At 39.0% G+C, this 24151-nt stretch overlaps 1 protein-coding gene across 3 annotated transcripts in view; it reads left to right on the top strand.

Annotated features, from left to right (window-relative positions):
• Positions 1–24151, top strand: part of LOC102042044 (uncharacterized protein C18orf25-like) — a 67873-nt gene that overhangs the window by 6612 nt on the left and 37110 nt on the right. Inside the window, exon 2 of one of the 3 annotated variants that reach the window (XM_005431074.3) lies at positions 21661–21843. The exons of 1 other annotated variant lie outside the window; for it this stretch is intronic. In XM_005431074.3, coding sequence (XP_005431131.1) covers positions 21661–21843 — 183 coding nt within the window. Of the gene's footprint in view, positions 1–3060; positions 3589–21660; positions 21844–24151 lie in introns of those variants that run through there. One more of the 3 variants, XM_031065383.1, reaches the window with a different exon arrangement.

Raw genomic sequence — 24151 nt, forward strand, 5'->3', positions numbered from 1 at the left:
ACAGTGAACCCCCGTCTCTAGTCCAGCCACTCTACAGGCCAGTCTGCCTGCAGGTACAGGAACGTCTCACTCAGACATCTCTGAGTGACTTACTCAGACTTACTCAGCAGTCTTATCTCTCTCTCCTGGGGCCCTTTGATATACATACCGCATCCTGCATCCTCCGCACACCAGCAGGTCTTTGTCTGCCTCCGCAGGAGGCAAGCGAGATGAGCGGAGCTCCTCCGGGAAAATCCTGGGGCGCGCCTTGGAGTCTGTCTATCCCTTCTGCCCCTGCGGGGACAGAGAGAGTCCCATCTGGGTGGCCAGAATGTTTTGCGGAGATAAACAAAACTCCACAACTTTTGTGGAAGTTATAAAGCCGGTATGTTTATTACAGCGCTGGACGCATGTGGGAATTGTTCCCCTAAAATGACATGCGTACCTCTGAGAACTCCAGATCCTTTTTTATCCCTCTCTTGAATCCATATGCACGCAATTTCACAATAGGTTCATACATATTCAATTTTACAAATTTCGCGTGACATTTGCTGCTAGTTCTTCTTTATCAGAAAGAATTCCTAGGTCAGGTTGACCTGCTCCCATAGCAGTTTCTCTGTCTCTCTCTGTCTCCCTCCCCTTATCTCTGTCCTTCACTGAAGCAGTTTCTCTGAGCCTAGGCTTTTTACGAGAACAGGCAGTCAGACTAAATAGCTATGTTTTCAAACTACAGACTTAACTCAAAGATGTATGTTTCACCTAAATCAAAATGGATTTCTACTATGGAGAATTTCCACTCTATCTCAGTAGTTTTGAAAATAAGATACGAATCTTGGCTTCTGACCCCTTTTGTAATTGCAAATTTCTCTGTGTTTTAACTTGGCATAATTAAAAAAAAAAAACTATAGACATGTAAGTTTACAGATAGCAAAGAGACCAGTTAGATAAATGCTAATATTTTTAATATAAAATGCATTTTTATTAGGCTTGATTTTTTTAACCCTGAAAGCCACAAATAAAGAAAAGATTGAATAAGGCTTGTTATAAGACCTGCAAGGGGAGCATTTGAAACACTGATTTGCTGTTACTATAAATTGTAGATGTACTATGAACGATGCCTTTTAAAAATAGTATTGTAGGGTACTATATATTTCAATACCTAGTTTCTTCAGTTTGCAAAACCATTTTATCAACTTTGTCCATGATAGTTCATTCTTAACTTTAAAAACCTGGCTAGGTTGTCTCACATACCATCATCAATAGTTTTTATTTAAATTGCAATTAAAACTTACTCAATGTTACTCAGAGGTGTCTGTTCATAAGCCTGTGGAAATCAGAAAGACTGTCATTTAGTTATTTGATTTTAGGATAAGATCCCTGACTAAAGATGATCAGTATCATATTGGATGTTCAATACTAGGAGTATATGAATGGAATGAATATTTTTTTCAGGGAGGAAAAAGACATTGAATATATAAAAGGAGCCACATTTTAGGAAAAAGGTACCATTTAACATAATTATTTTAGTTAAAATGCAGTCAGAGGAATGTTAATTAGTTACTATAAAGTCTATATTTATTTTTGAGTAGAAGACATGAATGCTAAATTTCCAGCTTGTCTGATAGGTAAACAGATGGGGGTTTAATAGAATATTTTTAGCCCCTGATGGATAGTGTTGCTGCTGCTCAGAAAAAAGATGATAATCCTGGGCTTTGTTTAGCTGTTACTGAAGGTCTTATATATACCTCATTTATATAGCTCCAAAAAAAGAATGTGTTGTTTAAGCAATACTGTATTTTAATGTACACACTGAAATCAGAAAAAGATATTTAGTGCCTTATATTTTTATTAGTAAATATTTGGTTAGGTTGTGCAATGATTTCTCTCATTCTTAGGATATTTTCTATTATTCTTAAGCTAGAGGATCCCACAAGTTTCATATTTACATATTAAATTGTCAGGTTCTGTAGCTGCTTTGTGTATTGTAATATGATGCTTGTCTTGTTTCAAGACTTAGGTAATGTTTGTGTGTTTGGATGGCATGCACATATTGTTTATTATTTCTCAAACAGGTACAAAGTCTCTGGGTTTTTTTGGTTTTATTGCTTCCTAGATGATTCCTCTAAACATAAAAATATAGATACTGCTGCCTTTTGTTATTGATATGTAGAGTAAGGTAATAAGGATGGCCTTTTCTTCTTGCTGCTAAAGTTCTTTCTGATAATCCCAAAGCCAGTCATTTTAACCATCATTTTGATGGATAGAAGGAAGGAGAACAATTTCCTTCCAACTATGCCCTGTTTTCTGCCTTGCCTAGGATTAATGCTAGGAATGCTGCACAGCTGGTGGCTCATGTGAGGAAAGGCACATTTCTAGTTGTTGTGAGGTTGATCACTCCTACATGTCATGTGTATTAACCCTGTGATGGAGCTGTGTCCATCAGACCTAACAGAGGTTGCTTTTACCTCATATATTAGCATAGCATTCACATATCTTTTCATGCTTGTGTGTTTTTGTTACTTTCTTCATTAGTGTTTGTGTTTTCCAAAATTAGACCAAGAGCTTTGGGCTTAGCTACTTTGGATGCTGCAGTCACTATATCAGCCTTTCTCTCATGTAGAATTTTGTCTGTGTTTAACAGTCTGTTATAAAAGGGTTCAAGTATGTAAGTACAATATGCATAATTATTCACATTTAAAGTTAATAGTATTTTGGATCACAGCTTAACAGAACTAAACATGTTATTGTATGATGTTTTTTGACACCTTCAGTTGAATTAAAAACAGAAATTGCAAGGGAATTGGACTAATTTAGTTTATTTATAAAATAAAACCTTTGACAGAATTGTCTGAGAATTCTAGAATAAAAATAATTTTGAAGCCAAAATGTCTATTATAACCTCAGTGGGTGTAAATTTTTTTTTCAGTAATACTGTTGGCTGTTATTTGCTAATTCCTCCCCAATTGTCATATCTAAGGGACAGCATTAGAAAAGTTGTTTTCTTGACTTAGCATGCCTTAATAAGCAATAATATGTTCTTACTTAATGATATCTTATCAAATGGCCTCAATGTCTTTAAAGCTGGCTTCAGTCGTGCTGGGGGATCTGGAGGAGCGACCAGGGAAATTCCAGGATTGCTTGACAGGGGCACCGTGTGGGATAGGAACTGCATAGGCAATGTCCTGGAAGAGGCCATGAACTGCTTTGCCGAGATGCAGAGGCAGACAGAGGAGAAATTTCGCATGTGGATAGAAAAGCTTACTCATCTTGACATGGACAAAGAAAGCAAGCAACAACTGGAGCCCAGAGAACCTAAAATTCAACTAGTTGTCCAAAGAACCCCCCCTACCACACACTCAGGGGCTTTCATACAGATGCCTGATAGCCAAGTACTTCCACAGCAGTTATTTAATTTTTACATGGGCTATCAAAATGACAATGCTACGTTAGAGTTTCCAGTGATTTTTAATAACAGTTTTCTACCTATCTTTTCAGAGAATGGGAATATTGCAGAGCCTGATCTGAATCAATAATAAACTGAAAAAAAAAATCTCATCTTTGCAATTTTGATGTTACTTTGGATTATGCTAAAAACAAGGTTTCCTTTTCTCTCCATATGTTTGTTTTGTTTTCTCTTTTGGGTTTTAATACCATGGTGTTTGGTTTTTTTTTTGGTTTTTCATTTTATAGCGAATATATATGTTGTTTATGCATGTGTCAGCACACACATATAAACACCTTTAAAGATTTGTAGGGGAAACTACCCTAAGCTTTCATCACCAAACTTGAGAAAATATAACTTAAAATCCTTGTTTAGATAACCTAAAATCAGTAGAGCTATGTTTGCTACAGTAGGAGCATTCATCCAGATGCTCTTTTTGCATGTTAAAACATTTATATAAGTACCAGACTAGATACAAACTCATAGCATTTTCTTAACTATGTTTACTTCTGAGTTTTTCAGCTTGAACATGTCATACAGTAGTGTTCTTTTTCATTTTAGGCAGAAATAATAAATAAGCTTACCTTTAAGATTTAGCTATACATAACAAATGTGCACAACTGATTTTTTTTTTGTCTCCCAATTAGTGGTTAATTTTCTGTATAGAGTTTTTATTAATGTCTCTGCTGTGTTGCACATGGCATATTTATGGAAGCAGCTGTCTTATATTGTGTGCACAAATAGGCACATGTACAAATATATATATGTTTGGTTTGGGTGGAAGTAATCTCTCATTTTAGGTGTTTAGTTTGCTGCTCCCTGGATCTCCTGAGTCAATGGAAAGAGAGAAGCACCTACAGAGGATACCTTCTGGCAGTCTTTCTCTTGTATTAGTTGTCTAAACCTTCCTTATCAACAGTTTAGAATAGATAACTTCTGGCTGAAATGAGGTGAGATAAATTACACCCAACTGCATGTGCATGCATGACCTGTGTCCACAAATTACTTCTGCTTTCTTTCTGTTTATGCAATCAAACTGCATTCTTCATGATGGAATAAAAATAATCTTGTCAGTCCCTAAGATAAGCAGCTGTCAATGGATGGATTGAGCCTTGACACAGGATGTTAGAGGAAGGCCTGACAGTCAGGTAAATAAACTGCAGTGGTCTGGAGATTGCTGCTCTGGGTCAGACAGCAAGAGCTTCTTCTGAACCATGTTTGAATGCTACTGAAATAATTATTTATTTGTGATGGGGAATGCCAGAACATTAGTTTCATCTAATTAATGCAAAAACTTGCTATTGTATGGATCTTTTTATACTAATAGTTATCCTGAATAGACAGGCTTGAAACTGTGATATTTAAAGTTGGATTAATTTAAACTATTTATTAGAATTCTCTATTTAATTCTTACTATTATCACTATACACTGGAATTTTATTGGTTACCTTTCCATTGAGACCTATCTTCATGTCAAATAACTTCTCTGTAGCTGCCAAAAATGTATATTTTTCATCAGTTAAACTTGCTAAAAGTTTCTAATGCAAATTAAATCAGAATTTTAGTAATCGAAATTGAAAGTCTTTATAGAAGTAGTTTAAGTAAAGAGAATGCTATGTCTCCATAAGCTCTGTTATTTTGCTTTTTGAAAGAGACATTTTTTTCCTAATTATTTTAGTGTAATTTCTTTTCTTTCTATGGGAAATATCCACTGTATCTTCTGTAAGTCTGATTTTTTATTTTTTTAAATCTCCCTGAAGTCAGTGGGAGTTTTTTCATCAAATTTTATTGGGGTTTGGATCAAACATGTAACAGAAACTCAAGAAATTATTTTTTTAAATCAGTATATTAACACTGGTGTTTTTACATTATTCTTGGCCTAAACTTACTTTTATTTTAAGTATATGATGCCTTCATTAAAAAAAATTAGATTAGAGAGCTGTATTATTTTCAGAGTAGCTGTCTGAAAGACTCTGCAGGAGATCATTTTAAGTACTGGAATGATTTCTTGCCAGATTACCTTCATGTATAATTTTGATAAAGATTTTGATATGAGTTTGTGTCTTGGTTTGAAAAGACAGGTGAGGCAGGAGCCTCCCCTGAAATGGAAAATGTAAAACCCCTCCCTCCAAATTGTTATAATTTTGAAATTAAGGGGCTCTCAGGCAAAGATATGGGAGTAGGAATAACAGTTCTTTATTAGGGAAGAAAATAAAAAAATAAAATAAACAATGCAGTAATACAAAACAACACTGATATAGTCAGAATACAACCTGACACCCTGTGGGTCAGGATGTTGGTAGCAGTCCAATTGAAATGGTGGCTGCAGTCCTCCTGGAGTGACAGATGTGGTTCTGTTGAAGCAGTGATCCTGTAGAAGGGTGAAGTCTTTCTCTGAAGAGCCAGTGGTGGTGTAGATGGGCCTTGTCTTCCTCTGGGAATCCAGTGGAGAAGGCTGCCCTGGTGTCCCAAAATCTCAGATTATATCCAGGTAAGAATGCTTGGCTCCTCCCTCTGGGCTGAGCATCTCCCAATGGGATGCTGTAATTTTATCAGTCATGCAGTGACACTCAATAACCCATTAAGCTTGTTAGAAAAATCCCTTATCTAAAATTGTGTGCATTTCAGGTAAAAGTTAAACAAGTTATTTTATGTTTGATTGTAATTTAATTAACTTGTCCTCATCTCGTTAGCATTTAATATCCTTCAGGGTAGATTATTTGCTGAAATATATGGAAAAATAAATCAAATGCTTTTGATATTTTAAAGCATGACAACTTTACAAGTGTTCCCATGCATGTAGAACCACCTTTTTGCTGTGACTGCTTTCTTTCAATGTGTAAGAGTCCCTGTACTGGCTTAAGAATGGTATTCTCCAATTTAGTGTTCACACTGAAACCACTTCAAACTACTTGCCACTTGCTCACAGAGAATTGGAGGCACAAAAGGTAAAGATCATGGGTTGAGATAAGAACAATTTCCTGGAAACAGCAATGAGATAAGAAAAGAAACAGTAACAGCTACGATACTAATAACAAAAGTGTACAAGAGAGGCAAGCAATTCACTGTGCAAATGCTCACCACTGTACCACCAACAGAGCCTGACAACATGCAACTGCTGCCACATTACCTCAACCCAAAAGGGACTCCTTTCCCCATTCCCAAAAAAACTTGTGTGAAGGAGTATGGAATAACCTCCTGGTCCTAGCCATGACCCATCCTGGCTACTGTAAAAATTAACCCTGTCCTGGACAGAACCAGGACATTATCCAGTACTTATTCTACACCATCTATGTTATGCCCAGATCCTACACCTTCCATCTATATACATATGCACACATGTATATATATATATATACATATACAAACACAAGTGACATTTCCATAGTCAATGGCTGTTCCCTCCAAGATGTTTGTTGAGTTTATTTAGTCCATGACTGTGGGTTCTATCCATCCTAGATGTCTTTGTGAGCAGAAGGGCTTGTGAGTTGTTAGCTGGTTACTGTATCACGAGCTCATGACTGGTGTATCTGGAGCAGTCCCTCCCCATTGTCCATGGTAGTTATGGCATACAGTGGCTGTGAGCAGAAGGGCTTGTGAGTTGTTAGCTGGTTACTGTATCACGAGCTCATGACTGGTGTATCTGGAGCAGAAGTGACATTTCCATAGTCAATGGCTGTTCCCTCCAAGATGTTTGTTGAGTTTATTTAGTCCATGACTGTGGGTTCTATCCATCCTAGATGTCTTTGTGAGCAGAAGGGCTTGTGAGTTGTTAGCTGGTTACTGTATCACGAGCTCATGACTGGTGTATCTGGAGCAGTCCCTCCCCATTGTCCATGGTAGTTATGGCATACAGTGGCATATCATTCCTCAACCAATATTATACAGTTCAACATTGGTGACTGTTCTCACCCAAAAATCAAATCCCTTTAAGATATACATTGTGTTTCCCTGTCCCTCTGCATTACCCACCCAGGCCCTCGAGCAAAAACAATCCCACAGATGGGTTTGCCTTTGCTTGAGGCAGGACTAATCCAAACTGTCTTCCCTAACACATTCCTCATATATACCATGGGGACTTTATCCCCTCCTATGGCACGTGGTGGTTGTGATTGGGCAGGGCCAGCTCAATTGGCAGCACCTCTAGTGTTAACTGACCAGGTGGCCTTTGCTATATGTAGATCCCAATGTCTGAAGGTTCCCTCACCCATTGCTTTCAGTGTGGTTTTTAACAGTCCATTTTACTGTTCAGTTTTCCCAGAGGCTGGTGCATGATAGGGAATATGATATACCCACTCAATCCTGTGCTTTCTGGCCCAGGTGTTTATGAAGCTATTTTTGAAATGAGTCCCATCATCCAACTCAATTATTTCTGGAGTGCTATGTCACTGCAGGACTTGCATTTCAAGGCCCAAGATGGTGTTTCAGGCAGTTGTGTGAGTCACAGGATGTGTGTCCAGCCATCCAGTGTTTGTTTCCAACAATGTAAGCACATAGTGCTTGCCTTAGCAGGTTTGTGGGAGTGTGATATAATGAATCTGACAGGCTTCCCCATATTTATATTTTGACTATTGTCCCCCCCATACCACAGAGGCTATACCTGCTTGGCCTGCTTGATTGCAGTGCATGTTTTACAGTTATGGATAACCTGGGAGATAGTCTCCATGGTTAAGTCCACCCCTTGGTCACAATCCCATCTGTAGGTTACATCTCTTCCCTGATGACCTGAGGCATCATGGGCCCACTGAGCCAGAAATAATTCAACCTTATGGTGCCAGTCCAGATCTACCTGAGACATTTTATTCTTGGCAGCTGGATCTACCTGTCTGTTGTTTCGATGCTCCTCATTAGCCCAACCCTCAGGTACGTGTGCATCTACATTATGGACTTTGACAGCACACTTCTCTACGCAGGCAGCGATCTCTTGCCACAATTCAGTAGCCCAGATGGGTTTTCTTCTGCACTGACTATTGGTCTTTTTCCATCAGTCCACCCACCCCTACAGAGCATTTGATACCATCAACAAGTCAGTGCAGAGATGTAGTGTTGGCCATTTCACTCATTCAGCTGGAGCCAGCTGGATATCTTTCAGCTCTGCAACCTGACCTGATCTGCCTTTGGGACAGTTTGATGATCTCCAAGATCCCAAGGCAGTTAGGATTTCCTATCTGAGATTACTGTGTGATCGGTGATCCACTTAATCCACAAAGCACCAGTGGCATGATGTGTGGAAGAGACTTCCCCTTTAAACACCCAGCCCAGCACTGCCAGTCAGGGAGCCAGGGGGAGCTGTGCTTTGGTGTCAATCACTTCTGAAGCAGTGTGAACCCCTTCATAAACTGCCAGTATCTCTTTTTCAGCTGGGGTTTAACAGGCCTTGGATTCATTGTATCCCTGACTCTAGAATCTGAGGCCATGTTCAAGTCTCCCTGGGTACTTCTTTTCAGAGACTCCAGGAAGGACCATTCTTCCCAGCTGTGGAGCAAAGCATGTGCCTCACATCCTGTCCTGACTGGCCCAAGGGCTACTGCATGAACAATTTCCTGTTTAATTTGTTCAAAAACTTGTTGCTGTTCAGGATCCTACTTGCAATCGTTCTTATTCTGGGTCACATGATAGACAGGTCTGTTCTTACTGAAGTTCCAGCATGTCCAGCACAGCGGCACTCAGTGATGGTGTAACTTTGTTCAGGCCACAATAGTCCACTGTCAGCCTCCACTCTCCATTGTACTTATGCGCTGACCATATAGAACTATTAAAGGGTGAATGAGTCTTGCTGACCAATCCCTGGCTCTCCAGTTCACAAATCATCTCATCGATGAGAGTCCAAGTTAGTGTGGTGTTGTCAACGGTGCAGTGTTGTGGTAGTGATTGGTACCTGTTGTTCTTGGAGCCTCAGCAGTCCCACAGCAGAAGGGTCCTCTGAGAGACCAGGCAAGGTATTAAGCTCTCTAATTTCCACTGCCTCCACAGCAGCTATCCCAAAAGCCCCACAATACCCTTTTGGGTCTTTGAAATACACTCTCCTGAGGTAATCTATGCCAAGGATGCATGAACCAGTCACAATGGGGTGGTTTTGCCATTCGTTCCCTGGTCAGGCTTACTTCAGTTCCAGTACAGTCAGCTGTTGGAATCCCCCTGTCACCCCAGAAACAAATTCTGTCCCTACATATTTCGGTGGCTTAGGGTACATTGTGCACCAGTGTCAACTGAAGCCTTATACTCTTGTTGGTCTGATGTGCCAGGCCATCAGATCCACACAGTCCAATAGATCTGACTGTCCCCTTTTGTCCACCTGGGCAGAGGCAGGGCCCCTCTTGTTCTGATCTGATATGTGGGGTCATGGTTGGAGAGAAACCCAACACAACACCGGTGGGTCATCAGCAAACAGCCACGAGTTTAATATGGCTGCCCCTTTTACAGGGCTTTGGATTTCCTGGGTTTAGAATTGGATGAGACCTCTCTCTGCCCAGTGGTGTATCTGCATCTCAGCTAGAACAGGGTTGGCTGAAGCCTTTGCTTGGGTTTGAATCCAACCCATCCCATCTTATCTGAGGACTTGTTTTCTTCTAGGTTGGTTGAGTTTAGGGGGCCGCTTCAGATCAGCTGCAATGCGACAACACTGGTCATAGTACTTGTTGCTCACTTCATGTAAATATGCATTGGAGGTCCCTTCAAGAAGATCTGAAAAAACATCAACCCTTTTTTCTGTCTGAGGACTTGCCCACTAGAAACTGGTGTAGCATTTATCCCTGAAGAATTTCCTGTGGTGGTTGTTCTTCCTCTCATTTCACATCCCCATGCTGCTAGGCCAGGGGCAGATTTCGATCCCACTTCCTCACATCTTCTCCACGGTCACGTATTGTCATTATATTGCAAAGGTTCCATATTGCTAGAATTTCATACCTCCTTGATGTTTCTTGTAGGCAGCTCCTCTAAGCACTAACTCCTTCTTCTTGCAGTAGCCAACTGACTCCAGTTGCCCTCAACCAAACCATCCACTCTTTTATAACACTCTTCTTATTGGCTAAAACTGTGGCCTGTTAAAATCAGGCCTGCTCTTAATCTTTAATAATTAACCCAGCTGCAACTCTTTAGGGGGTAAGATTACTTTCTACACTACCTTTATTTACTTATATTCTATCCCCCTACAGTCATTCAGGTAAAACCACAGATTACCTGGTGGTCTGTACCCTTTCTAGCAGGGGGCACTTGCCCCCAATAGCAGAGACTCTGGTCTGTTCTTGCAGGGCATGGGACATTTCCTTCCTAACTTGCTTGAGTCTTTCAAGTCTGTCTGCAGTCTTGGACAGTTGTTACAGAGCTGAGGTGCAGGTGAGTAGGGAGGAAAAAAGATGAGATTGCTGGAGTCAAGTAGTCAGCTAAAGCACTGATTGTTCTTCTTTCATTGACATCAATGCCAATGAGTTGGCGTACAATGATGATACACTGTACAAGCTTCTGTCACATGGACTGTGTATGCTGGACCTCATCTGGATCTAGAGGGGACTGCTTGGTATTTGAATCCCTATAGATTACCTCCAACACAGCTAATTCTCTCAGATACTGGATACCTTGCTCCATGGCATTCCAGCTGCTTGGGTGCACTACTGCATCATCCTTGAGAGAATACCTTTCCCTCACGCTTGACAGGTGTCGCTTCCAGAGGCTGAGAGTTTCTGTTCTTTTCCCAATCCCCTCATCAATGCCCATGGATGCCAGTTGCTTGGCTTTACTACCATCTAGTTTCATGTTATGAGCCATGATATCACAGCATGGGAGCAGCCAGGTCACCAGGGGCTCACCTGATTGGTGACTGAAATCTTTTTGCATGTCTTGCAGCTCACTCAGGGATAAGGGTTGGACTATTATCTCTGACTCTGCCTCTTCCTCCTGTTGTGAGGGCCCTACTTTCTCTTCATCCCCCATTAAGCAAACTGATTTGGTCTTGGATTTCTTCTGTATAGGAGTGACTGCTACTGGTACAAGTTGTTCCTCTGGTTCAGCTGCAGTTTGAGTTGCCACAGTGACTGTTGGTCTGCTTTTCTCTTCCTGCCTTTGAGGATTCAGTCTAGTATTGAGCCACATCCAATAAATAGTAGCCAGTGACCAGCATGTTGCATAACTTCGTGCCTCTCTGGAATTTCCACATCATTTTCCTTTCACATATTTTTTCACTTTAAGAAGGTCCTGTAGTTCAGGGGTGAATTTCCAGACTATCAGAGAAGTCCTCCAAATACTGGCCCATGTCCTCCCACATTCCATACCACCTATGACTATCCACCTTCGAGGCAGATCTTTGAATGACCTCCCTAGAAATCTCTTTTGTGACTCTAAATGGGGTGTGGACCTCACTGAGGAGACCTGGCAGACTTAGCAACAATAACATGCTTTCCTTAGCATTCAAAGGAAATTCAAAATTCTCAGAACCTTTTCTACCAGGCCTGAAGGAGGGAAAGTCATCCTCCCCTGTTCCCTCCACAGACTGGGTATGATTATTAGTGCGCTCCCAAAAGTAGTGCCTGAAGTAAGGGTAGGAGAGCAGCACTGAATACACATCCCAAATGACACTCATTGCCCTTGATGTTATCATGTCATAAGGTGATATCTCTCAGTACAGCAACAAAGAAATCCTGATCCCTTCTCCCTGTTCTGAAAAAGACTACTGTGATGGGCACATTGCATATACAAAGAATATATACAGGATTAGGTTCCACAATCACGTGAATGAACAGACCAAGCAACATTGTGACCAGTGATTCATTGCCTCATACAACATGCTTAGATCAAATTTGTTTCCAACCCGATCGAGGCAAATCTGTTGCTATCTCAACCCTTTGTGCCTCACATAGGGCACTAAATAAGACTGTCATGGTTTAGGAATGATATTCTCCAATTTAGTGCTCCCACTTGCTCACTCCACCCTCCCTCTCCTCTGCTGGTCTGGAGAAGAGAATTGGAGAAACAAAAGGTAAAGATTACAGGTTGACATAACAATTTCCTGGAAACAACATAAGGAACAGTAACAGCAACAATATTAATAACAAAAGTGTTCAAGAGAGGTGAGTGATTCACATGCAAATGTTCACCACTGTACCACCAACAGAGCCTGACAATACCAGACCTTTGTCTGGTCTGGGATGGTCCCTTCCCTCCATCCCGGAAAATGACTCTGAGGTGATATAGAGTAACCTCCTGGTCCTAGCCATGCCCGATCCTGGCTACTGCAAAAATTAACTCTGTCCTGGCTGGAACTAGAACAGCCACTTAACACAGTATGTGTAAAAGCATGCCTTTAACCTTTTTTATAAAATAGTATATATGGAGCAATTAGGTATCTGTAAACAAATTTTGTAAGGAGACCAGTTTAACTTATTTATCTCTCAGACTGAAACACCTTTATATACGGATCTTTCTGTTGTTGTTCTGGTGTAGTATAATCTACCTGATGAAGGATTTGGCAAGCTGTGCCATTAAACAGGAACATCTCTTTTCTTGCTTTGTATTGTGAATTTGAGAGATTCAGAGCCCTGAAGAAACCAACCTTCAGATACCAATAGTAGTGATGAGTCTGCATTTTTAATAAGAAAACAGATTCCCAATACATATTTTCAGATTATGTTTTTTTTTCTTCTGGGAATTCTTTTGCTATATTAAATGCAGCCATATGTTTGTCATGATTTCCATTATAAGGTCTTATTTTTAAAGGACTTTGACTATGAATTTTTGGGAAGTTAAAATTGCTTCAGCTGAAATTTTCATATAAATTTTAACCTCATCCATTCTGTATGTCATGAAATCAGTCTGACTTATTTTAAGATTATCAGAAGGAAACTCCTACTTTCCAACTCAGTTACATTTTGAATGTATGTTTATGCTCACATCTCAAGAAATTACTTGAAAACCACCAAATGTAACAAGTAGAGGAGAAATCAGTAGTTTTTCACAGATGTGGAGAATCACAGATGATAAAGTTTCTCTAATTTCCCTAGGTTTCATACTTCATAATGGAGTAAAGAAACACTCCATTTTCTTTAAAGAATTTTACTTATGGTTTCAAAGATCAAATACATTGAGTGAGATCACCTGGTGTACACTGGTGTAATTCTGGTGTATATTCCTAGAGGTCAGAGAATCATAGAATAGCTTGGGTTGGAAGGGACCTTAAAGACCATCCATTTCCAACCCCCCTGCCATGTACAGGGATACTTTCCACTAGACCAGGTGGCTCCAAGTCCCATCCAACCTGGTCTTGAATACTTCCTGGGATGAGGATTCACAACTTCTCTGAGCAGCCTGTTCCTATATTGTAATTTTTAATATTGAATTACATGTTTTCTAATGTGGTAGCTGTTTCAGCATAGGAGTAATGGGACACTTGTACCACTGTGGAGTTAAGATTTAGCAGCAGGTGAAACACAGCTTCCTTTGCAAAAGAAAAAAAGTTTACGTAAAGGCTTCATTTAAATGTCTCTAAATGTCAAACTGACAGCTCAGTAAATGAAAAATTAAAGGATTTTCTCCTAGAATTTGACTATTTTTAGGAATCCTTGAAAGTCCAGGGGCTTTAATGTGCAGTGGTTTTACAGACTTGGCTGCATGTTCTTTCCCAGGCATTTGTGCTGCTTCCCTCCCTCAAGTGGGGTTTGGCAAGCAAGGTCTTTAGGAAGTTCTACCCTTCACACTTTTTAAAAATCTGAATATCTGAGATTTTGCTTCAAACATCTGAATTCTCCGTTTTTATTTAGAAAAAACATTGAAGTAAAGGCAGTGAAACTTTTTTCAGTTTTTCCACTGCAAAACTTAACTGATCAAGGAAAAAAAGAAGTCTTCAACCTTTCATATATACTAGACTTCAGTATAATTTTTAACAGTATTTTGATAAAATAATACAGGCAGAAATATACATCTCTATTTTTTTAGTTCACAGTGTCTTTTGGTGTTTTTGCAGAATAGTTAGGTTATTTTATCTGAGCTGCCAGAGTTAAGACTGGATGACCAATTTTAACTTCAATGAAACAGGATTATATTTGGTAGTTATTTTACAAATTGAAATGTGTTTACTTTCACTGATTTCTCTTGTTAATATATTTTGCCTCTTCCTGTATCCACATACTGTAAATCTCTTTTTTTTAATTTAAAAGTAATATTTTGAGTGTGTTAAGAAATTAAATTCTAGCCCTATTGATATTAGTTGAAGTTTGCTATTGGTTTTAATGGGGCTAGCATTTAATCTCATTAGAAATTAAATTATTCTGTAGTTTTTGGTCAGATCCTTCAGATGAATTTCAGGGGAGTCTTTGCCTGATGAGGGTGTATAAATCAGACCAGTTGAGTAGATATTTCTAAAATAATTGGAGTCTGCACTGTGACCACTGCAGTTACATTTGGAAGCAGTAGAACAAATGCACTTTGTAATTTGTACTGTAAAAGCTAAATTGGGCTGATTGATAGAAATAGTACCTTGAAAACATGAAGCTAGAAGCCAGTCTTTCTCACAAATTTTGTTAGTTTCATAGTGTTAGATCATCAAAATGAAGGCATGTGAAAAATAGGCTTATTAAGTTAGAAGGAATTTCAAGCACTCTGTTAAATCTCACCAACTGATGGGAGCAACAGATTAGTCTGGAACATCAAAAACTTTGCATCAAGGCTGTATCAGCCCTTCCTTGGGAAAGTGCAGCTTGTACTTGCAAAAATGTGATGTTTTCTGGAGGGGTATGTAGGGGGTGTGTGTTTGCTGCCTTTTCCTAATGTAAGTGGTATTTACACCCGGAATTTTTTTTTAACTGTCATGGCTATGTAAGAGTGTAGGTTGTGATGGTTTCCAAAAGCCTCCTGATAGACTTTTGCAAGTAAAACTGGGGAAGAGATCTGTCTAATATATCTGTTTCCATAATTAATGAATCAGTAGATGGCATCAGTGTAAATAAATCCTGTAATGAGAAATAGAGGCCACTTCCGAATAATTTCAATGCACAGCCATATTCCATGTGCCTTTGCTTAACACACAATGAAAAAGACTTTATTATGTCTTTATATATAATTTGATTAAACAAATTCAAGATATTTTCCATCTAGTCATCAAAAAGCCCGAAAGAATGAATTTTGATCAGCAAGACTTGAATTTTTTGAGATCTCTTTTGATGTGATATATTAAAAATGATCCTGTCTGAGAACAGATACTCATTTGATAATGTTGTTTTGATTTTATTATTTTATTATGGTTCAAAAAACAAACACAAAACCTTTGCTTTGTGAAATTAAGGAAAATGGGAGGAAAGTGGGTTCACCAATAAAGTTCACTTTATGATTTTGGAAGGAATGCTGTTACACTATTTTTTAATGCATTGACAGTGTATTCTTTGCCTAACTCTGTAAATTTTGAAATGTAAATACTGTAACCTCAAATAAATAAATATATAAATAATCATCATAATGAAGTGTTTCATGTTGCTAAACAACATTAAAAAAGCACAGATCCTGCCCCCCATCCCCTCATGGGAATTGTTTTACGGTCTAGCTAGTTTATGCCATTTGAACTGTGCATACTTTATGAAACAGTAGCTCTGGGTCACATTTGAAATAATAACAGGGTTGTATTGCTTATCTAAACAAAAAGGCTGTTAGCCTGTAGTCTTTTATATGAAGCCTTTCTGTTTGGATCAAAGTTACTGATGTGTCTACTGTAAAATATTTTAACAAGTCATTTAAGATGAATCCTCTAGGTTTTGACACACAAAATATTTCAATTACTGTAATGATCATCTGATCTTAAAATTTATATAGGTCTTAGACTCCATTACATGTTTTGTGTAATCTTGAAGTAAATGGCGTTATTGCTCAAATTTAAATGTCAAGTGTAATTGAGGGCATTCTTAACTCCTATTATTTTAAAATGTTTCAGTATTTCCTTTTGTTATATAAAAATACATTCAATTGAGTTTGAGAGATTGTGACAATGCAGTACCTATATTCACAGTAAAGATGTAGAGGTGAGGCTGGAAGAAGCTGTGTCTCTTTTGGCTTTCAATTACTTAGGTGCCTCTGTGTGTCACCGTTTTAGCTTTTGCACATTTCATGAAAGCATTCCTAGACACTATTTTTAAGCTCCTCAGTAATTTGAGGGGAGTATTGCTTTCACCAGAGCTGAGCTCTTCTGCTTGTTAGCCTTGAGCAAGCTGCGAATCTCTGCTTGCCTCAATTTCCCCCATAGGCAAAAGGAGGTTAATAAGCACCTCAGAGTTCTTTGAGATCCTGTAATGGAAAGCTTTCTGTGAGAGTAAAGTGCTGTAATTATTATTGCTAATATTATTGTACCTGTTATGTGTGTTTTAAAGCTTAGTGTGATATTTACACCTAAATAAGGTTCCACATCTCCTTCATTGTAAACACACTGATGACTCCAGAGGGCAATTCAGACCACCAAAATTAGACTTTTAATTCTGAAATTATTTTAATCGGAATAGCCTTCTGGAGATATCAGTCTTTTTCCTCTACTTGTAGAGAAAACAGCAAAGTTTAAATCCCATTCCTAAAGCTGGAATTAATCTTGCTGAACTTCAGAGATGCAAAAGTTAGGTGCCTTGGCTAAGGTGGCTGCCTAAGGTCTTTGTGTTTACTAGGGAAGGAGGGGAGATGGTGATGCTCCAGGCTGCAATTTCCAGACTGGGATTACCTTACTCTGAACAACTTGTCCCTGGCTACAGTGGTAGGGAGTTTAGGTGATGATGAGTTTGGAAGAACTTGCCTAAATTTAAGACAGCTAAAGTAATGATTTAGAGTCGGTCTCATGGAATGGTTTGGGCTGGAAGGGACCTTAAAGACTCCCTAGTTCCAACCTCTCTGCCATGGGCAGGGACGCCCACTAGACCAGGTTGGTCAAAGCCCCATCCAACCTGGCCTTGAACACTGCCAGGGATGGGGAATTCACAGCTTCCCTGAGCAACCTGTTCCACTGCCTCACCACTCTCAAAGTCAGTTCCTGTCCAATATCTAATCTAACCCTGCCCTCTGTCATTTTTAAGCCATTCCCCCTTTTCTTATCCCTCCATGCCCTTGTCCAAAGTCCCTCTCCAGCTCTCTTGTAGCCCCTTTAGGTACTGGAAGATGCTCCAAGGTCTCCCCAGAGCCTTTTCCAGGCTGAACAACCCCAATTCTCTCAGCCTGTCTACATAGATTTAAAGGTCTAAATTCCCCATTCAGGTTCTGCTAGCTAATATCTTTTTGTTTCCTGTGCATTGATACACAGTGGTTGCAGTGCAAAAGTATGGTGCTTCTTATAGAATCACTGCTTTTAACCTATAGCTGAGATTTTACTGTTGATTCTCCCATTTTACTTGTGCTGCCATTATAATGAAATAAGGGATAATAGGAGCATGGATCTTACAACACATTTTAGACCACTGAATGTTGAGATGTGGGTCTATGAAAAACATGGGAGCAGATAGCAGATAAGAAATTACCGACTTTTCTATGTTGCAAGCTTAAAATGAAGGTTGATATGTGTAGACATGGATTTTTGTGCATGTGACTTCTGATTTAGTTGTCCTGTGGAGTCAGTTTTAATGTGTAAAATAAGGGAGAATTGGACACTTGGGAATGTTGACCCCAAGCTGACCTCTGCCTCTGAATTCTTTAAAAATAAAAAATGCAGTCTTTCCCTCCTCCTATTAATATTAAATGTAAACAGCTGGATTTTTCTGCTGGTATTTACTAACTTTCATCTTTGCCTTTTTCAAGCATTTATTGCTTTAGAAGTGAATTATAGCTTATCACCAGGGGGATATGTACATCTTCCAGCTACCTTTGTTGCCTTTTTCCCAACCTGGAAATTAAACTCGAGATAATTTTAGTAAGGAGGTAATATAAGAGCAGATCTTTATTTGAAAGCCTTCAGTGGCACTTATGGAAAGATGTCCACAAAAGCCCACCCCCTCCAGGGATGAGTACATATTTATAGACTTTAGGAAATTAGCATAACTGATAAAAGGCACCAATTAGGAAGACAAGTGGTGATGCAATTCCCCCCCAGGTCAAGCCCCTTCTCTGGAGTCTCCTCTTCGGTAGTAGCTGTACTTTGTCCATGAAAATGTATCTTGAAGACTTGTTTTCAACCTTGGTTCTCAGGAAGAACCAAGATAGCATTAAGGCCTTGTACCCCCCGGGGCTTGGAACTCTGGAATTTGTTTTGTATTTCTGCTTAAGGAAAGGTCATGGAAAAGTACTGGGAAAACTAGTCACTAATATAATAGACTACAGAGCTACAAATATATGTGCAAAGAATATAGAAAACATAGGAAAAAAAGGCAAAACCCAAGCCGGCATCACTTTGGCTTCTCAAAAGACACGATTTTTCTTAAATAGACTGTTTAAATTACTGATAAGGGAACCTCCTAATTGTGTTACATTGTTTTGATTCTGGCATGGTTTGTTTTGGTCTGTTTTTCTATCTGTTGAAATCCCATTAGAGTAAGTAATTGCAAGGAGTGGCTCTATTGCAAAGAAAAGATTATAAAGTTCCATTTTGCTTGTAGTTAATCCTTTTACCTTTTCAACCTGATAGCATTTTTTCATTTTATTTCCTAGCTGAAGCCAATCGTCTTTATTACTTGGTACTACACATAAACTTTGCATCATGTCACCAGGTGATCACATAGTTGGCTAGGGAAGTATTTATTTCCAAATTTAACTGCTCCTGTCCCATCCTTATAGCACTGAAAAGGAAACAGGCTTTTGGGAACAGAGGATTTTTTTATATACCTTTTCTGCAACTTTTATCTAGTTGTAGTTCTCTGCAACTTATTGTTTGGGCATTTTTAAACACACATAGGCACTTATTGCTTATTTCTTCTTTTATACATGCTGAGAATCCAGGAGCTTTGTCTTTGTTGGTCATTTACTTGTGATAGATATGGTTAAAACTGGTGTTGGGCCCTTATGTTTTCAAATCTGATTCTGAAAGACAAGGTTGAGAAAAACATGGATCTCTGGTGTGATTGCTTTGTAAATAAGCAGCTTGTTTTTTTCCAGATTGGTAAATTGGTGACTCTTACACTGACAGATGTAATGACAGTATTTAAACTATATTGAAAATATTTTTGTCTGTTTGATGTATACTAAATTGAAGTGGAGTTATACGGTGTTCTGTTTGGAAGTGTGGAAGATACAAGAGTGGAGCTACAGATAACAAGTTTATGCTTGTATTTCCTACTGATGAAGACTTTCACACAAGTTATTTCTATGGGTAGGTGATGAGAATATCACTCTGCATGTATATATACTTATAATACATTTTTGCATGATTATACATGTAGGAGTGGTACAATTTTGACTTGAGACTATTGGTGCCTTTTGTCCCAATGCAATTTTATTTGTGTAGACATGTCTATCTAAAAATCAAATTTCACTTCTGCTTTTGGAGATCTGAATAAGAAGTGGGAGAAGCAAAGACCTAAAGGAACAGTACGTAGCTCCTGAAATTTTAGATAACCTATTGAAAAAATGGGCAAATAGTCAATATTGTACTTGACCCTCGTATCTTCTCCACTCGACTGCTTATTTTTATAGCTCATGTTATATATGTTCACATTGAACTCTAATGATAATACTGAAAGACAACATGCCTCTCTATGATTCAGTCCAGTTGTAGCTTATGCATGTAATTTAATCATCGGCTGTCACAAATAATTAACTGAACATCAGCCAGCTTAATTTTGAACTTGGTCTTCCGTTATTTTGTAAGTCTTTTAAAAAGACAAAGAATGCCTTTCAGTTAATTATCATGACTTATTTTCCAGTCATAATCATCAGTTTTTCATGTTGCAAACAGTTTGACCTTTAATACATTGTCATTTAACTGCCCATTTATTTTTGTGAGGTCTGTTTTAAGTTTCTAATATAACATCATTTTATGAAATTGTTGATTTGGAGGCAGGTCTGATTGGAAATATTTTGTGAATTTCTTCATACCTTGTTGCCATACTGATCTTTAGTATGACTTAAATGATATGGTCACTCTTCAACAAAATGTGTTGCTGATCACAAAATAGGCACTTCTGAAAATAGTGAGTTGAATTATGTTTCAGGCACCAAGTTACAAAAACCCAAACTAAACACAACCAAAACAAAAGAAACCCCACCCTAAAAACCTCAGGAGAAACATCTTTTAAGAGAATTAAATTTGAAACTTTTTTCTATTTAATCCTTGATTTTGTTGATGAAGCCTTGGCCGAAAGAGTTTTGATTGTCTCATTTGGAGAGTGGGAACTCCAGCCACTTTCATCTACTATGAGTCAATAAGCTGTAGCTGGGGTGAACCATTTAAGTTAAACTGCACATCCTTTCAGAATTATTTTTCCATTCTCTCTGCTTCTACATTAATCTTTGTCTTGAATTTGACTTTTTTTCTGATCCTCTTCTGTTTCTAGCATGTTTTCCAATTATAAGTGATTTTCATTCATTACAAAGAATATAGTTGGTCCTAACAAAATAGACCAAAAATAGCTTTTTGTTATTCCTCAAGAACAGATTTCAGAATCTCATAAGCTATTTTCTCTCCCTCTTACCTTCTTCACTTTGGTGACCAAAAATGCATATGGTAATCATATTGAATTAAAAGCATATTTATCACTGCATATGAGTTTTGTTTCTTGTTATCCTTGATTTTAAAAAAACATCACCTAAAAACATTGCTACTTTGAAAAAATTCCCTGCCCTTTACAGGTAAATGTTATGAAAGGAAAGTTGTCTAATGTTAAATTTATTGTCACTGGATCAGTTATATCAAAAAGTTAGTCTTATTCAATCAACCATAATGTAATGTAAGCTCTCACTTGACTTTTGTAAAATTCTCTAGATATTTTGTCTTGCCAAATTTAATGTCCTGTATCTTATTATTTTTATTTGAAACTGAATCCTTTTAAGATTGTAAATATAATGTCATCAGATATGGAGATGTTGATGCATTAATGTAAAAGATAATACACAAATAAGTGATAATTTCATAAATGCGTTTTTCTGACATTTGTGTTTTCTGTGTATGCAAAGGTTAAAATGTCTCTAATCTCAGACTATGTTCATTAACTGAAGTTTAATGATTCATATAATGAATGTATATAAACTATAAGCTGCACGTAGGAGATGGTATTAATCCTTAAATTATTGTACTTTGTACTTTTAGAGGGGGTTTTCACAGTATGCAGACTTCTAATCTGTGTTGTTTTCCTCTACTTCTGCAGATGGACCTCCAGTTATAGCTCACTATGATATATCAGACACAAACTCAGATCCAGAAGTGGTAAATGTGGACAATCTGTTGGCAGCTGCAGTAGTTCAAGAGCACAATAATTCTTTAGGAAATCAAGACTCAGGATCTACCTGGAGAACCAGAGGGCCACTAGATGAACTGAGTGCTGATACAGGTTTGGTTAAATTCTCTTCCTCTGACATTTGTTCCAACATCTCAGTAGGTATCTCTCTCTTTCTTGGTTTCAGTATTTTTATAGTTTATACAGCTTAAAAGCTCCCTAAGTGGATTTTGCAAAAAAAAAAACCAGTACTGGTGCTTATTAAAAAGGTCTGACATTTATTCCAAAATATAACTCATAAAAATTGACAAAGATTCCTGCAATGTATTTTTGACACTAATTTTCTTATTTATTTTTTCTCCTTTGTTTCCTTCTAATTACTGTTTGGAACTTAGGTCTGGGGTTTTGGTGTTGTTTTTGGGTTTTTTTAATGAAAATGAGCTAAGCTTGTTACTGAATGATTGATTATGATGACACATGCCACCAGCTGTTAAACTTGTCTGCTAAAGAAGAGGTTGGAGCCTAGGTTCTAAGGCAGAGTTAGTTTATTTCAGCTCAAGCTGGGTGCCTCCAGAGATGGACCCTGAACAAAGAAATTCCTGGACCTTTATACCCTTACAGTCTGTGCACCCGATCTTCACACACCCTGCACGCATCTCTTGGTCCAATGGTGATTTATAGTCTGGGGTCTTCTAACACATCATTGGATTCTTTCCCCATGTCCACATGGGCAGGCCATTAACTGCTCTTACCTTCCAGCTTGGGTCAGCCTTGGGGGCTTCCAGGGTCTCAACCCTTATCTAAACATATTCAGCCTGTTTTCTCCTCTGTTTAGCCATCCATGCTAACAGAGTTCATTTAAAGTTCACTGTTCCTAAGCTTTAAGCAGGGTCCACTCATGCCAAGCTGTAAGCAAGTTACAATTAAACTTAAACCTATACAATTAATTTCTGATATTTCATATTTAAATGTAAACTTAATTTGATCCCCAACAGGTCATAATCTAAGTATTGGAATTGTCTGTATCTTTTTTCTTTCTCTCTTCATTTCTTTAAAATACAAGCAGTAAATCTTCCCATATACCTTCTGCACCTTAGAAAATCGAACTGACCAGCATCAGATAAACATGAAGGGTAAAAAGGTGCTGGTAAGTGAGCCTAGCATTTTATTTGGTTTGCATAGCCTGGTTTAGGTAGTGAGAGGGCTACAGGGATGACTTCTGTGAGAAGCTGCTAGAAGCTTTCTCATTGTCTGGCAGTCAATCCCTGGCATCTCCAAAGATGGATGTGCTGCTGGTCAAGACTGGACCAATTAGAAATGGTGGTAGCACCTCTGTGATAACATATTTAAGAAGAAAAAAAAGTTATCGTGCAGTGGTAATTGGGGCCAGAGAAGAGTGGAGTGAGAATACGTGAGAGGAGCAACTATGCAGACACCAAGGTCAGAGGAAAAGGAGGGAAAGCAGCTGCTCTAGGCACCAGAGCTGAGATTGCCCTGCAGCCTGTGGCAAAGACCATGGTGAAGTAGCTGTCACCCTGCAGCCCATGGAGGAGACCCACGCCAGAGCAGGTGGGTGCCTGAGAGGAGGTTGGGACCCTGTGGGAGGCCCATGGAGAGAGGAGACCCCTCTGGAGCAGTCTGTTCTTGATGGACTGCACCCTGTGGAAGAGTGATCCATGCTACAGCAGTTTGAGGAGTACTGTTGCCCGTGGGATGGACTCATTGTTGCAGCCTGAATTGCTGCTAGTAAAGTCCAGGGTAAAGAAACAAAAAGGGCCTTTGCATAATATCCATAGATGTTTAATTCAGCTGTGCCGTGAGATGTTCAGGTCCCAGGCGCCCCCACACCCCGAGGGTCCAGCTCTCCCCCCCGGGGGCCTCCCGGGCTGACCTTGGTCTCCGGGCAGTATCAAGGTGAGGGCCAATCAGGGAAATGGGAAGGAGTGGTTCAGGAACACCTATGTTCAGACACAGGAACAGGGGAAAGAGCCAATGGGGTGTAACTTAGGAGATGCCCCCCCAGGGCTTCCACACTCATGTTGCAGCAGTTCACAAAGAGCTGTTGCTCGTGAGATGGAGCCATGTCGGAGAAGTTCGCAGAAAGCTGTCTCCTGTGGGAAGGACCCTACAGTGGAGCAGGGAAACAACTCCTCTCCCTGAGCAGCGGGAGAAGCCACAAGTGATGAAATGACCATAACCCCCATTCCCTGTCTCCCTGCATCACTGGGGTAGGAGGTAGAGCCAGGAAGGAGGGAGCGGTGATGTCACTGTTGAGCAAGAAATGACACAGATTCACAAGAAGGCTGGTTGGCACAACAACAGCTTTAATACGAAAAACTCTCTTCTTTTATAGACAGCTTTGACACATTCTACTTGATTGGCTAATTAACAAAAACATCTTTCTCACAGTCATTGAGAAGAC

Source organism: Geospiza fortis, unplaced genomic scaffold, assembly GCF_000277835.1.
Source record: "Geospiza fortis unplaced genomic scaffold, GeoFor_1.0 scaffold519, whole genome shotgun sequence".
Classification (NCBI taxonomy): domain Eukaryota; kingdom Metazoa; phylum Chordata; class Aves; order Passeriformes; family Thraupidae; genus Geospiza; species Geospiza fortis.